The sequence below is a fragment of the Dysidea avara genome, chromosome 3 (assembly GCF_963678975.1).
Source record: "Dysidea avara chromosome 3, odDysAvar1.4, whole genome shotgun sequence".
Classification (NCBI taxonomy): Eukaryota; Metazoa; Porifera; class Demospongiae; order Dictyoceratida; family Dysideidae; genus Dysidea; species Dysidea avara.
The window spans coordinates 28,628,961-28,643,017 of NC_089274.1; the positions used below are offsets into that span (position 1 = coordinate 28,628,961).

The 14,057-nt window shown below is 39.5% G+C and overlaps 1 protein-coding gene across 1 annotated transcript in view; it reads left to right on the top strand.

Annotated features, from left to right (window-relative positions):
- The window catches only part of LOC136248453 (uncharacterized), a 39,128-nt gene extending 25,323 nt beyond the window's left edge, over window positions 1-13,805 (top strand). Inside the window, exons 4-6 of the mRNA XM_066040234.1 lie at window positions 1,109-1,329; window positions 7,035-7,381; window positions 13,335-13,805. Of these exons, the coding sequence (XP_065896306.1) occupies window positions 1,109-1,329; window positions 7,035-7,381; window positions 13,335-13,805 (1,039 nt within the window). The remainder of the gene's footprint in view (window positions 1-1,108; window positions 1,330-7,034; window positions 7,382-13,334) is intronic.
- The last annotated feature ends 252 nt before the right edge of the window (window positions 13,806-14,057 follow it).

Sequence of the window (14,057 nt, forward strand, 5' to 3'; positions counted from 1 at the left end):
TGAACTAACAATTTTAATTGTACTGATATTACTATAGGACTGGTTATGTATGTTAATTGGCTGGCTAAGGGGAAAATGTTTTTTTCCTTAATATTTGTGGTTGTCCAACTATGCAGGGATTGCTATACTAGTCATAATACCACAGATGGATGGTGATTATTGTATGGTTTGTGGTATAGATCAGAATTGCCTTAAAATTTGGCTGTGAGGCTTTTTTGTTTAATTTTTTTATAACCAGCTAGTAACAAGATACATAATTGATAATATTTAAGCTTTATTTAAGAAAAGCATGTACAGCTGAGTGCGATGGCAAGGCAGTTTGCAAAGAATAGCGACCTAAGGAGTAGGGCCTATAGGGGCATCCTCTTCATTAGTTTATGAACTTAAATGCATGCGTGCACTTTATGCATGGTATACAGTGTGTACCTACATTGCTCCGTGGCTTCTTTTGTCTGTGGTTGGCATTGCCCATCTCTTCTTGTCCATGGTAGTCATTGCTTGTCTCTTCTTGTCCATGGTAGGTGCTCCTTATCTATTCTTGTCCGTAGTAGGTGCTCCCCACCTCTTCTTGTCTGTTGTGGACATTCCCCACACCATTTCCATGTGTTATCAATGGTAGAGATTGTTTGTAGTGGGTGTCCTGTCTTCTCTACATTATGGGATATTGCCCAGGTTGTGACCTTGTAGCTACTCACAACAATCAGTGGTGAGAATTCGTTGTGTTACTTGGCAATGATTATATGATCCTATCAATGTCTCTACCCTTTGATGTGGTGGTGGTTTCTTGTTCCAATCTGATGATACTCTAAGTTGTTTGCTTTGACTCTGGTTGAGCATGATGCATTAATTATCCTTATTATTAAAGTGCATGCCTTATTCTTATTAATGTGCTAGCCGATTAATTCACATCCATGATGCGTAGCATGGTTGCTTGAGTGTAACTTTAACTATGTTTAACTTCGTTACATGTCATTTATTAAACAATTCTGTAAAATTGTTCTTAGTGAAGAATAATAAAAAGTGATATCAGCATCATCACTATAGTGTGTATAGTTTTTAATGGCATAATGTATATATTTGTATGCTCACATGAACATGTTTTTAATAGCACACATATTGGTGGTTACTTGGAGCTGTCTTATTCAGTGAAAATACCCATGTCACTATTGAAAAGTCATTCAAGTTTTCGTCGTTACAAATATTGTGTGGATTCGGTTGCAACTAGAGCTGGTATTGTTAACTCAGTGGAATTTATTTCAGGCCCTACAACAAAGAGAGGAGATGTGATTGATCGCTGTCTAAAGTTACACGTTTCAATACAACAAGGATGTAAGCATTTCTGTCTGTGAAGTACTCAGGCACAATGACATCTATCCAATATCAAGCTTTGAAAACAGGGTGTGGCCTCCAAAAAGCCATGATTGTGAAATCCAAGGTGGCGACCAAGAAAAGGCTGTGATGGTAGGTCAATTATAATAATGACAATCCAGGTACACTGCAAATTTGGATTTGGCACCAAATTCACCTGAATCATCGTTATTAAAACCTACCATCACAGCCATTTCTTGGCCGCCAACTTATCTTTTTTTTACCCTGGCCTTTTTGAAGCTGCACTCTTTTTCACAGCTTGGCTGTTTTTGGTATAGATATCACTTGTTTTTGTAATTGCATACCCCAAAGCTGGCCATAGGCTGGCTTTGGGACTTCCTACTTTTTCTTTGCTACAGGACTGAAGAATGCAGATTTTTCATAATTCGGTGTACAATTATTGAAATTTTGTACTATAAAATTATCACACAAACTCTCTACAAGTTGACTTGTTTGTAGCTGAATTCTCTATGTGGCGACTTTAACTTTCTACTGGTGATCTGTATGTAGCTGAACTTCCTACAGGTAACTTGTAACATAGCTGAACTCTCTACAGCATGACCTGTTAATCAGCTGAACTCCATACATGGTGACTTATAACATACGTAGCTGAACTCTATACAGGGTGACTTCACTTGTTATGTTGAACTCTCCCTATAGGGTGACTTATCACTTCGCTGAACTCTCTACAGCAAGACTTGTAACAGGTTTAAGGGTTAACTACTGTTTAAGGCTCTGTAAAATACAAAACATAACTGAAAATCAAAGTAAAACTGCTACTTCATTTATTGCAATAATTTTTGGAAGTTGTGTTTGTGGCACAATTTATCATTCATTTGCCTTTCTTTATATTGATATTATGTTAGTTCACTGATAATAGTAAAAGGGCACATCCTTCCTTTTAGCCAGTGTTTCTAATTGTGTGAAATCAGTGGAAGCAGTCAATAGTTAGACTACAAGACCATGGGAACTAAACTATATTTAGTAGCCTCAATGGTCTGATGCTGTAGCTATTGAGGACCTGAATTTCTTAGTTCTTGTTGGTTACAGTGTCTAATGTATTAAGACTAAACATTGCAGTAATTTAAAATTACCCCACTGCCATGGCATGACTGTGGCAAGTGAGCATAAAACAATGTTTTAGCTTCTTATTCTGAAGTTTCTATGGTCCCTACAAAATATTTATTCATGAGGAACACTGTGGTTTGTCAGTACATGTAGTAAGCTAGATGCGCTTATCAATTTATCAAAGTTTAAGGTTATTTGGAGAACACAGAGAATATGAGTACTACAGTAGGTCTGCTAGTATAAAAGATAAAAATAAGTGTTTAACTGTTATTTTCAAGCTGGAAGAAGGAGTGAATGCTGAGAGAAAATTAGTTCCACTTACTAACAAATAAGACAAGCAAGTTGTTAAGAGTGTTCAAGAGTGAAACGCTGGAATGTTGAGTAAGACGTGGAAATGTAACAAGTAAGCTTTAATAAATTAACTAGTGTCCATTTGATTCTACTTGGGGTACTTAGAGATAATGAGTCACTCTCTAGAATTCCTATGGATATAATTACATGAAAATATCAAGGAGAAAACAGTCTGACCGCCTGGTAGACTCCTGTAAGCGTTCTAGCGTAAATCGGATGGCTGCAGGTTCAAGGCTACCTAGGTCCAGTCATGGATTTTTTCTCCTTTCTGTAACTTTTCAAACACACTTTATGTATCTAATGTCTTTGAGCAGGCTGTAGGACCAGGTGCCCTATAGACCTTCAGCACTTGTGCTGTAAAGCTTTAATAAAAATAAAGAATAATTAAATAATGTACTGCAGTATGTCTTTGTGTTATGAATGCTTGCCACATATTACCACTTCAAGGCACACAGATGACAAAGTGAACATGTGTAAACCACTACGTGATTTAGTAAACCTCTAAATGAACTATATACTAAGTGGTGAATTTATGTGAATTTATTATATACTATGTTAAGTAGAGGTGTACCGATATAAGAAAACTAAACCGATCCGATACCGATACGATATGGATTAATCATTTTCAAACCGATACGATACCGATACGATATACCGATATACCGATATAACTAAGTGTAGCTATTTATGTTTGAAGAACCACATATGCCATGTTTAACTTTATTTTAACTACTGAATAAACTACTGAAGACAGTCTTAAGATTATTGGCTATGCTTGGTTACCCATGGTGGTGTGGCCTCTATTGACAGCTCAGACTATAAGACACCCACAAATATTTTAATACATGCCCCTGCCAAGATTAGTCCGGATTACTCCGCATTTTAATGGCTTGTAGAGATGGCTGGTTGTTTTATGCTGTGTTGTTGGTTCATCTCATTGCTGTTTCCCCAGGCCCACCACTATGAGTGTTTGTTGTGTGATTGGTAAGTATTGTGACAACAAAACAGTAATTATCCGCGCACTTAGATGGCTTCGCGTAGCGTGCTGCTTTTAGACAAGGAAAATAGGTACTGTTTCCCGCCCTTGTTAGCTAAATAATAGGGTTTATAATGTGGCTTGATCATTGGACAGTGTCCTCAAGATAGTTCAGTTGTATATCGGTGTATCGTATCGGTTTTTAGCAGCAATATCGGCTCCTGCCGATATAGTAGAAATGTCTATATCGGCCACCGATACGATATGTATCGGTATATCGGTACACCTCTAATGTTAAGTACTTAGCAGTGTTAAGTAATAACCTTGTGTGCAATGGTCTGTTCAATGGCTGATGTGACTAATAGAATGCACATCCACACGTATTGCCTATATATAACTATTTAGTGATGCTTTTTAATAGAATTTTATCCATATAGATTCTGTAAATGCTAACCTGTAAGAAGGCTGTGAATACAGGGAGTCACCTGGGTGTTTATTCCTTATAATCCACTTGTGAACCAGCTGAAAATGTTGTTTTTGTGACCAAACACATTGCTAGTAGAAATTCCATGCACACTATATTTTTATAAACAGTATTTGTGACTGGATCTGCAAGAATAACATGTTTGTGCAAGCCTAATTTACGGTAGAATGACAATGGGTAAAAGCTTACAAATTATTATTATTTTTCAATTATTGAACACTTGTTTTGATATGAATAAAAGTGTTAATAGTAAAAATCTTGGTATCATTGTATTCCCCAAAGCAAGTAGAGTTCAAATATCTTTGTTGGACATGTGGTTTACTTTTTTGTCAGTTTTTGCTTTTGCCCAAGGACTTGTCAGACAACTTACTCAGCAATAGATTTGCCTGTTCATGGGGAACATGATGATGTATGTTACATCTCCATGTAAGACCACTTTAATTTTGTAAGTTATAACTGTTTAATTAGACATCTGTAGTTTATTTTCTATATTATCACCATACTAATTAATCTTTTTGTTGATACCATTTTGTAGTGCTGTAACTGCTAAAACTCGTGGCTGAAATTTCAGTTGACCATTCCTCAAGTTATCTAGATCAAGGATATGGATTTTGAAAAATGCACGAACATGTGGTTCTTGCAGTCACTTTTAGAATGGACACGCACTGTAAAGGAGACCATAAAATTTGTAGCATTATTAGCTACAACTCAGTACCGTGCCATTTACCCACTTCTGATTTGTATTATCAAACAGTACTGTTTACTGTACTGTTTAAGTAGGTATCCCCCAAAAATGATGTGTGCTGCCTAAAATGCCGCCTTTAAAAAAAATCAACCTAGAGACATCTTGCACCACGAAAATCACCTTTACAGAATAATATTAGTCTAGATCTAACATGAAATACAGCATTAAAAACAAGAAAACACTTACTGTAACCGGATATAGAATTTACATAAATCGCCAAAACTTGAAATTTGGTCTGCCTGCCTGCCTGCCTGCCTGCCTCACTCACTCACTACCTCACCACAGTTGCAAGCCTAGAGGCCAAATGAAGTAGTGCACGGCCACCATTTTACGCCACAATAACAAACTTTCCAGTAGGATGTGCTTTTGGGGTTCCGATGAGTGTAGGCCCTCTACGCCTGCCATTTCTTTTATCTTCAATCAGGCTGCTTGTCTTCTTCATCCAATGAAATCATATCAAGATGTTAATTTTCTGTATCAACATTTTCTTTCAGCAGCATATTTAGACACCGCAGAATTATTTCAGAACTGGGACTTTATAAAACGCAGAATACGGAATAGCGGAATAACGGAACAAGCAAAGCTTACCTTCTGCAGATTATGTAAATAGTTATATACTCTATAGTAATTATACTTTGTTTACCTTGTAACAGCTTTACATGGCACGCCACGGCAATGGATAGGTGAGCATTAAATAAGACGAACACACAACGAATCATCCTAGAACATTTTACCTTCGCTAAACTTACTTATCTTCTGCAGATTATGCAAATAGTTATATACTTATACTTTAGCTACCTTTCGACAGCTCTGCATGGAACGCCACGGCAATGGATAAACAGCAGTTGGGTGAGCATTAAGTAGGACGAGTGCACAACTAATCCTCCTAGAACAATCTATCTTTGCGAAACTTACTTACCTACACTCCTTAATTGATATTGCTACAAAACTAAAGCCTAGTTCTATTCTTGGGACAAACTAGCTGGCCTTCGTGTTCATCCAACCAAATTTATTAGGGTCACACTATCGAGTAAGTGGAGTCCAGTGGTTGTGTTTGTTCTTATAATGGACTTCAAGACGCTTCAGGTTTGAACCAATGAGCGTAGGTAAGTAAGTTTAGCAAAGGTAAATCGCTCTAGGATGATTTGTTGTGTACTTATCCTATTTAATGCTCGCCCAGCTGCTGTTTGTCCATTGTTGTGGCATGCCATGTAAAGCTGTGACAAGGTAAATAATTCCTATAGAGTATGTAGGTATATAACTGTTTACATAATCTGCAGAAGATAAGTTTTGGTTATTCCGCTATTCCGTATTTTGCGTTTTACAAAGTCCCTTCAGAGCTGGATTTCAGAAGCGCTTCAGTCCCGGTGCCACTATAAGAGGTATATTAGCTAGATATCTGCAACTTCGTGATTGGGATCTCGTTCGTGACCACACCCATCAAATAAGGATCTAGGTGGACTAATAGCAATAGAGTGTGGAGATCATGCCTCTTAACAATCTAGCTATTTACTTAACAGTAAACAAGATGACCTCACACCCCTTGGTTGACTCGAGATACTCTAATAGAACAGTCACTCTAATACAACAGTCATGTATGATATTCTAATAGAACAATATTCTAATAGAACAGTCACAAGTTACACTGTAACTAGCTGTGCTGCAACAAAAATCTAAACACTAGTATTTAATTTAAAAATGAAGTAAGGATTTATGCAATAAAAAGTAGTGAAAAAAGAGATGAATGATGGTATTACAGCATAACTTGGTTGGAAAGCCCCTGCTTTGGCATATTAGCTATAATTTTATTCAATGCCAAAGTAGGGACTTTCCCACCAAGCTATGCTGTAATACCATCCTTCATCTCTTGTTTCACTACTTTTTATTGCATATATCCCTACTTCATTTTTAAATTTACAATACTAATTACATAGATACCTTACACATGGTCGCAATCTGGTATTACAACTTTTAGTCGCAAGTATACCAGTTTATTTGACTTTACTTAGACATGAAATTAATCTGTATATGTTTTTTTGTAGGTACATATGAAGTTTATGATGGCATTCTGTGGCCTGAGATGGCGAAGAATCCCGGGTATGGAGAAAGATTGTTTAACTGGGTTACAGGAGAAAAAAGTACTGTAGCTGCATTTAAAGAAAAGATTGTTGATGTTAAAAAACTGTTTCCAAGAGATCATATACAATATAGAAATGACACATTGAAAATTTATCTTGGTATGTTGAATGATATTGTTACTGGGAAATGTAGAAGTGATCCAATTCAGTTTGTTAGAATGGTCCATACCATATTTTCATCAGTAGACGATTGTTCCCTTTTTTATGATCACTCTGATCACAGTTGGAACTTTGAAATGGAAACCAGACAAGTATGTACAGTACATATATGTGATCCAATCTGTATTTAAGACAAATTAATGTGTTACACATGCACACTAAAATACAAGCAACTGTATTGTAATTGGTGATTAGTTTACTTACTAAATATTGTACTATACACAAGTATAAGAATAAATTAGAAATTTTAAACTACAGTGGGGACAATGTAGTACCGCTGCAATAAAAAGTACTGGATTGGAGTAGAATGTAATGTCCAGATACTGTAGAACAATAAGAAGTTAATATCCCTACTGTGTATTTTGATTGTAGAATCTCCATAGCACAGTAGGGATATTCACTTCTTACTGTTTTACAGTATCTGGACAATTATGTACTACTCCAATCCAGCTTGTTTCAGTACTTTTTATTGCAGTGGTACTACATGTATCTGTGACAAAAGTTTGATCTTTTTACACGAATAAACATTCATAACTCTGTGGATATTTATCAGATTTATAGCAAACTTAGCATGTGAATTTACGAATGGCTCAGGGCACGAAGTGCCTGCATGCTATTTGGAATTACATGAGGAAGGTGAAGTTGAAATATCAACATATATTTGGCACAAATACAAGGATGTGACAGCTATTTTGAAGTCTACACGTGACAAAATAATTAAAATGACGACAAATGACAGTCCCACTATAAAAGTGCCACGCGGTCAAGTTCCATTGGTTTCTTTGTAGTTCTTGATTTACGACTTTCACAATGCAGTGACCTACAACTCTTCAGCTGGAAATTGTGCAGGTGAGCCTAAAGAGAAACTGGAGAAAATATACCAATTAGTAATTAAAAATCAGGGTGTGGTGGGAGGGACATGTTGATATTTCAACTTCACCTTCCTCATGTAATTCCAAATAGCATGCAGGCACTTCGTGCCCTAAGCCATTCATAAATTACATTTCGGAAGGCTCCGTTTCATATCAACATGTATGGTTTGAAGCACCATGGGATACCAAAACACTTGTGCCAAACTTAGTTTTGTCATCCCCATCCAAATTCCTATGATAAAACTTCTGGAAGGTGCCTTCTGAGGACCAGTCTGCAGCCTCCAGTATCTGCTTAGTTGTAACACCTGCTCCAGCTGCTTTAGAACAGGCAGCTCCTCGCAAACAAGTTTTTGGCTTAGATGATTGCAAATCTCTAAATTCCTTGGTACGCTGTTCATAAGCCCTTAGTGTCACTACTGGACATAATATAGGGTCATCCTTGAAGCATGGAAAGAAAAATTCTGGTATGTGCTTAGATGACCTGTTCTACTTTGCTAAATGAGTTGGTCGGAATGTCACCCCATCTGACCGATAAGACCTCTAGTGTATATTCAGGTTGGACAGGTCAGCTGATCGAGAAGGTCTAGTCAAGGCTAACAACATTACAGTCTTAAGTGTTAGTTGCCTAAGGGTCAGTCCCTCATTGTTACTCAAACTCTTGAGGTAGCTAATTACTGTACCTACATCCCAAAAGGATGAATATCTAGGCATGGGTGGTGTTCGATGAAAAGCACCCTTCAATAGTCTTGCAACTGCGGGATGAGTTCCAACACTGACTCCATCCACCACTTCATGTACTGAAGATATTGCTGAGCGGTAACAATTAAGAGACTGATATTGGTAGCCCTGAGAGGAAAAGTCAGCCAGGAAGTTTATGACATCTGCTATAGGTCCTGAAAGGGGATTTCTACCCCGCTGGTGACACCAGCCAGCCCATTTAGCAAAGGAGGAGCTGTAGCTGGAGTTAGTCTTGTCTCTCCATGAGACGAGCATAAGGCTCGAAGCCTCTGAAGAAAAACCCTGTGATGAGTAGGATTTCCTGAGATAGGCCAGGCGATCAGTTGGGGCACTCCGTTTCATGAGAAAGTCCTGACCTACTGGTGTCACTACCATATCTGACAGGGTCGGTAGAATCAGAGGGTAATCCTCCAGGAGTTCTAGCACTATTGGAAGTCAAGATAGGGTATTCCACAATGGCATTATTAACACCAATTGAGCTGATTGTATTTTCACCTTGGTGAGGCAATGATGGATCAGGCACCAAGGTGGGTTGGCATAGCCCCGCTGTTGAGACCAGTCCTGCATAAAAGTATCTGTTGCTGCTGCTTCTGGGTCTGCTCTCCAGCTGTAAAACAGGGGAAGTTGCTGGTCAGACGAGAGGCGAATAAGTCTACCTCCACGGGCCCCAGCTTCACCCTTATTCTCTGAAACACGCTTGGGTTCAGCATCCAATCGCAACGGTCTCGAACTGACCGAGACTCCTGGTCCGCTATGGTATTGAGGTGACCCGGGAGGTGTTCTGCAGTGAGTGTGATGTTCCTGGACATGCACCAGGTCCACACTGTGATCGTTAATTGGCACAAGAGGGCGGAGGTAGTGCCTCCCTTCTGGTTGATATATGTTACTGTCGTTACATTGTCCAAACGGAGAAGAATTGTTGTATTCGTCCAATTCTTCCCGAATGCTTGGAGAGCCAGAAATGCTGCCAGCAGTTCCAGGTAATTGATGTGATGTTTCCTCTCCTCTGCTGACCAAACACCTCCTGTTCGAGTCTGACCATTCAGTACTGCACCCCAGCCCTTGCTGGATGCATTGGACTCTATTGTCACAGACGGGACTGTTGGTGCAATGGGGTTTGACACGAACTTCCTGTCCAGGGATAGCCACCAGGACAGATCGGCTCTGCTTAATGGGTTCAGCTGTACTACAGTATCGAACTTCCCATTCACCCCTTTCTGTGTGTGATTCGTCGGGTGCACATAATTCATCAGAGACTGTAGTGCTCTGTAATGAAGGGAAGCTAATGGCAATGCTCGCATGGTAGCAGTTGCTTTGCCTACAAATTGGGCTATCTCCCTCACTGACACTGCTGTCTGGGCCAACAGTCTGCGGGAATCCTGTTGGATTTTCCTCATTTTCTCCTCGGGAATTGATAGCAACATTAACTAAGAGAGTATTTCGAAACTCTAGCTTCTGGTTTGGTTCTAAAATAGATTTCTTGTGATTGACAATCAGACCTAGACTCTCAAATAGTTGGCAGATGGATGGAATTATCTGCTCTAACTGGACTCTGTCTTGATGTAGAATTAACAGGTCGTCTAGGTATATTATTAGGCGACAGCCCACCTGCCTTAGGAAGCCCACTACTGGCTTCATTAGTTTGGTGAAAACCCTCGGTGCGGATGACAGGCCGAATGGTAGACAGGTGAACTTGTACCATTTCTGCTCCCATTGGAAGGTGAGAAATGATTGATGGTCTGGGTGGATTGGGACCTGCAGGTATGCATCCTTTAGGTCCATTTTGGCCATCCAGTCCCCTTGCTGGAGGAGGTCTGGAAGGAGGTGAAGGCCCTCCATCTTGAAGTGCTCCATCTTCACGAACTGGTTGAGGCCCTTCAGATTTATCACTGACCTCTGACCCCCATCCTTCTTCTCCACCAGGAATATCTGGGACACATAATTGTCTGGTGATGGATGGGTCTCCACTGTTGCTCCTTTGGCCAGTAACTCTGCAACCTCTGCTGTTACTAGGATTGCATTCTCCTTTGTGGTATGTATTTGATGTGGCATGTGGGTCTGGCATGGTGCACTTACTAAGTCCAGTTGGTAACCAGCCACAGTTTGTAATACCCACTGATCTTGTGTCAACACTTCCCAGTTTGGTAGGAAGTGTTGATTGTGTCAACACTTCCCAGTTTGGTAGGAAGTGTTGATTGTGTCAACACTTCCCAGTTTGGTAGGAAGTGTTGATTGTGTCAACACTTCCCAGTTTGGTAGGAAGTGTGATACTCGCCCAGCCAATTTTTGGCAGCTTATTAACAGGTTCATGTTGTTTATGAGAGCCTGTATGTGATGTGCTTGTGAACCCTGTAACTGAATATTGGTCACCACATTTAATGAATGATTTTGCACATGAGATAAATCGTGCACATGACTTATTAATTGTCATTTCTTTGATGACTGTTTCTGGGCAGTTTTGCTGTTGCTGGGTTGCCATCCCCTCTGCTTGTAATGGCTGCTGTAGTGGGCGCCACCCCCGCGGCCTTTGTATCTTTGAGAGTGGCCCTTGTGAAAATCCGAGCGAGGCTTTTCTATGCCCAGGGTCTTAGTTAAAGCTGCAGCTGCTTCCAGCCTCTCCCTTGCCATTGTGCCAAAGTTCTCACCGAACAGCATAGGAGCAACATCCTTGAAGTCTCCATCTCTCACCAGGTCCTTCAGACGAGGGTTCATCTGTGTAAGTAGAGCCTTCCTGCGAGCAACCGTGTTATGGGCGTTGGCATTGCCCAACAACCGAAGAGATGTCTGAATGGGTCTGATCACTTCGGCTGGTAACTCCAGCTCCTCTGCTCTCTCCAGAACATACACTAGTGGGTTTACCGTGTCCAGCCAAAAGTTCTAAAGTCGACTCGCAGCTCCGTATGGCGAGCTGCTACAGGAATAGTACTACTCACTACCGGGTCCAGCTCTGGGCACTTCAGCCATCGGGAATCGGGTACTCCGTACTTCTCTGCCTTCGAGGTCCTGTCAGTGTTTTTCAGTTTGGAGTTGAACGATGTCTCAATAAATGCACCAGCCTCTTCAGACATTGGAACCAGCTCCTTCGAACCAGTAGCGGTGCGGCGAAGGTCGACAAACTCTTCTTCCTTGTCGTCATCCTCATCTTCACTGGCCCCTTCAGATATAGTTTTTCGCCTCTTGTTAGGAGGGGGGCCAGAGCCGGATACTAAGTCGCTGTTTTGCGAACCAGCATGTGAGTTACTACCACCGTGTGTGGTCTCGCTCTTGAGCGTCAGGATTTCAGCCTGCATGGCCTTGACGTTTTCGCATAAACCTGCGATGGTCTTCTTCGTCTCTTCGTCCATCGAACGTCTCAGCATGTGTCGACTGTCACAGCCAAAAAAAATGCCAATGGATCTTGACCGCGTGGCACTTTTATAGTGGGACTGTCATTTGTCATCATTTTAATTATTTTGTCACGTGTATAGACTTCAAAATGGCTGTCACATCCTTGTATTTGTGCCAAATACATGTTGATATGAAACGGAGCCTTCCGAAATGTAATTCACCTTTATATGCTCTTTATTTACATAAAAAATCAAGATTTTTGCAAAGTGTGCAAAAAAACTTTGAAGATCCTGTAGACCTAAGGCTTAAGCAAAGCAGTTTCAAAGCGGTTTACCCTGTAGGCGTGTCAGAAAAGTGATCTTATTTTGCATGGATAATTGGTCATAACTCTGTGAATCTTGATTGAGTTCCCATCAAAATTGGTACTGGATTTGCATTACTAACCTCTTTAATGTGCAAGATTTCAGCTAGATTGGAGTGTGTTTGCATTTTATGGTGGATTTTGCAGTGTGTGAAAAGAAGAAAAAAACGAAGGAAAACCTGAAACATTGGTTAATCATACCTCTGAAATGGCTGGGATGATTTTCTTCAAATTTGGTATGTAGACTCCTTTACCTGATAGTCAGTAAAATTGGTTATTAGTTCCAATCAGTTCTTATCAGACAAGAGATCACGGAGCTACATATGTGTGAAAATCATACTTTCTTTATTCTTGTCAATATACCCACACAAGCTTTCTCGGGCCACATGTCACACTACTGTGTGTCTTGATGTTAAAGAGAAGATCACACCCACACACACAAACACAAATCTGTAAATCTTGTAAAATGGGCTTGTTACAATTTCTAATATACTATTTGTACAAGCAACTGTTACGATACAAATATGTCAGGTAATTGTTATACATAACTTTAATAGCTAAATTCCAGGGCCAATTGTAAAATCCAAAATTGACAATAATGTCTGTAGACCTGGTTGGTTTACGTTCCCTAATTTCTGAAGGAAACACAAACATTGGGTGGTTGTGTGAATGAATTATCAATGTTAACATTGTTGTTTTATAACGTGTTTAATGTTGATATGTTATTTTCAATTGTTCAATGTGCAGCAAATGTATGACAGTTTGCTTGATGTTACAAGATCATTGGTAACAGAAAGAATCAATGTGAATCCCAATGCAACTTGTTTCATTGAAGTTTTAATTTTGTTGATGATTTATTACAAATGCAGTCTTCTTACACGATTTTGTTCAGACAAGTCGAATCAATATTGGTTGAGAAATTTACTGGGACATTTGGTCATTGATGAGTCATATTTCCAAGAGGGAAATCAAAAATTTCTTCTCAATTATAAGAAATCTGTTGTGGATATACTTACAATAGCAATAGACAAATGTTCCCCACATATATCAGAATGGATATTTGCTGTTCCGCTGATGCACTTTATCACAGAACAGTGTCAGCCTTATGAGGAATTAGAAAGTATTATCTGGGGACAAGATGACTTACGCCGCAAGACAAGGCAGCAGCAAGGCAATACAGCAAAGCAAGTTTATTTTGTTATGTTTGTTCATATGTAATTTTAAATGCTCACACCTATGAACAGCACTGCTGAAACAATTTTCAACTGGATCTATAAAAAAGGGTCTTAAAGCCTTTCCAAATTTCCAAGTTTGGCTAACCATAACTCCTCATGCCTTTAACAAACTGTCTTAAAATCATGTCAAGCAGTAGTGCTATGTTAGATGTACAATGTGACAAAATTTCAGGCTAAGTTATGGGTTGTCGAGTTCATGCAATTATTGGAAAGACTATAAGACCACTTTTCGCAC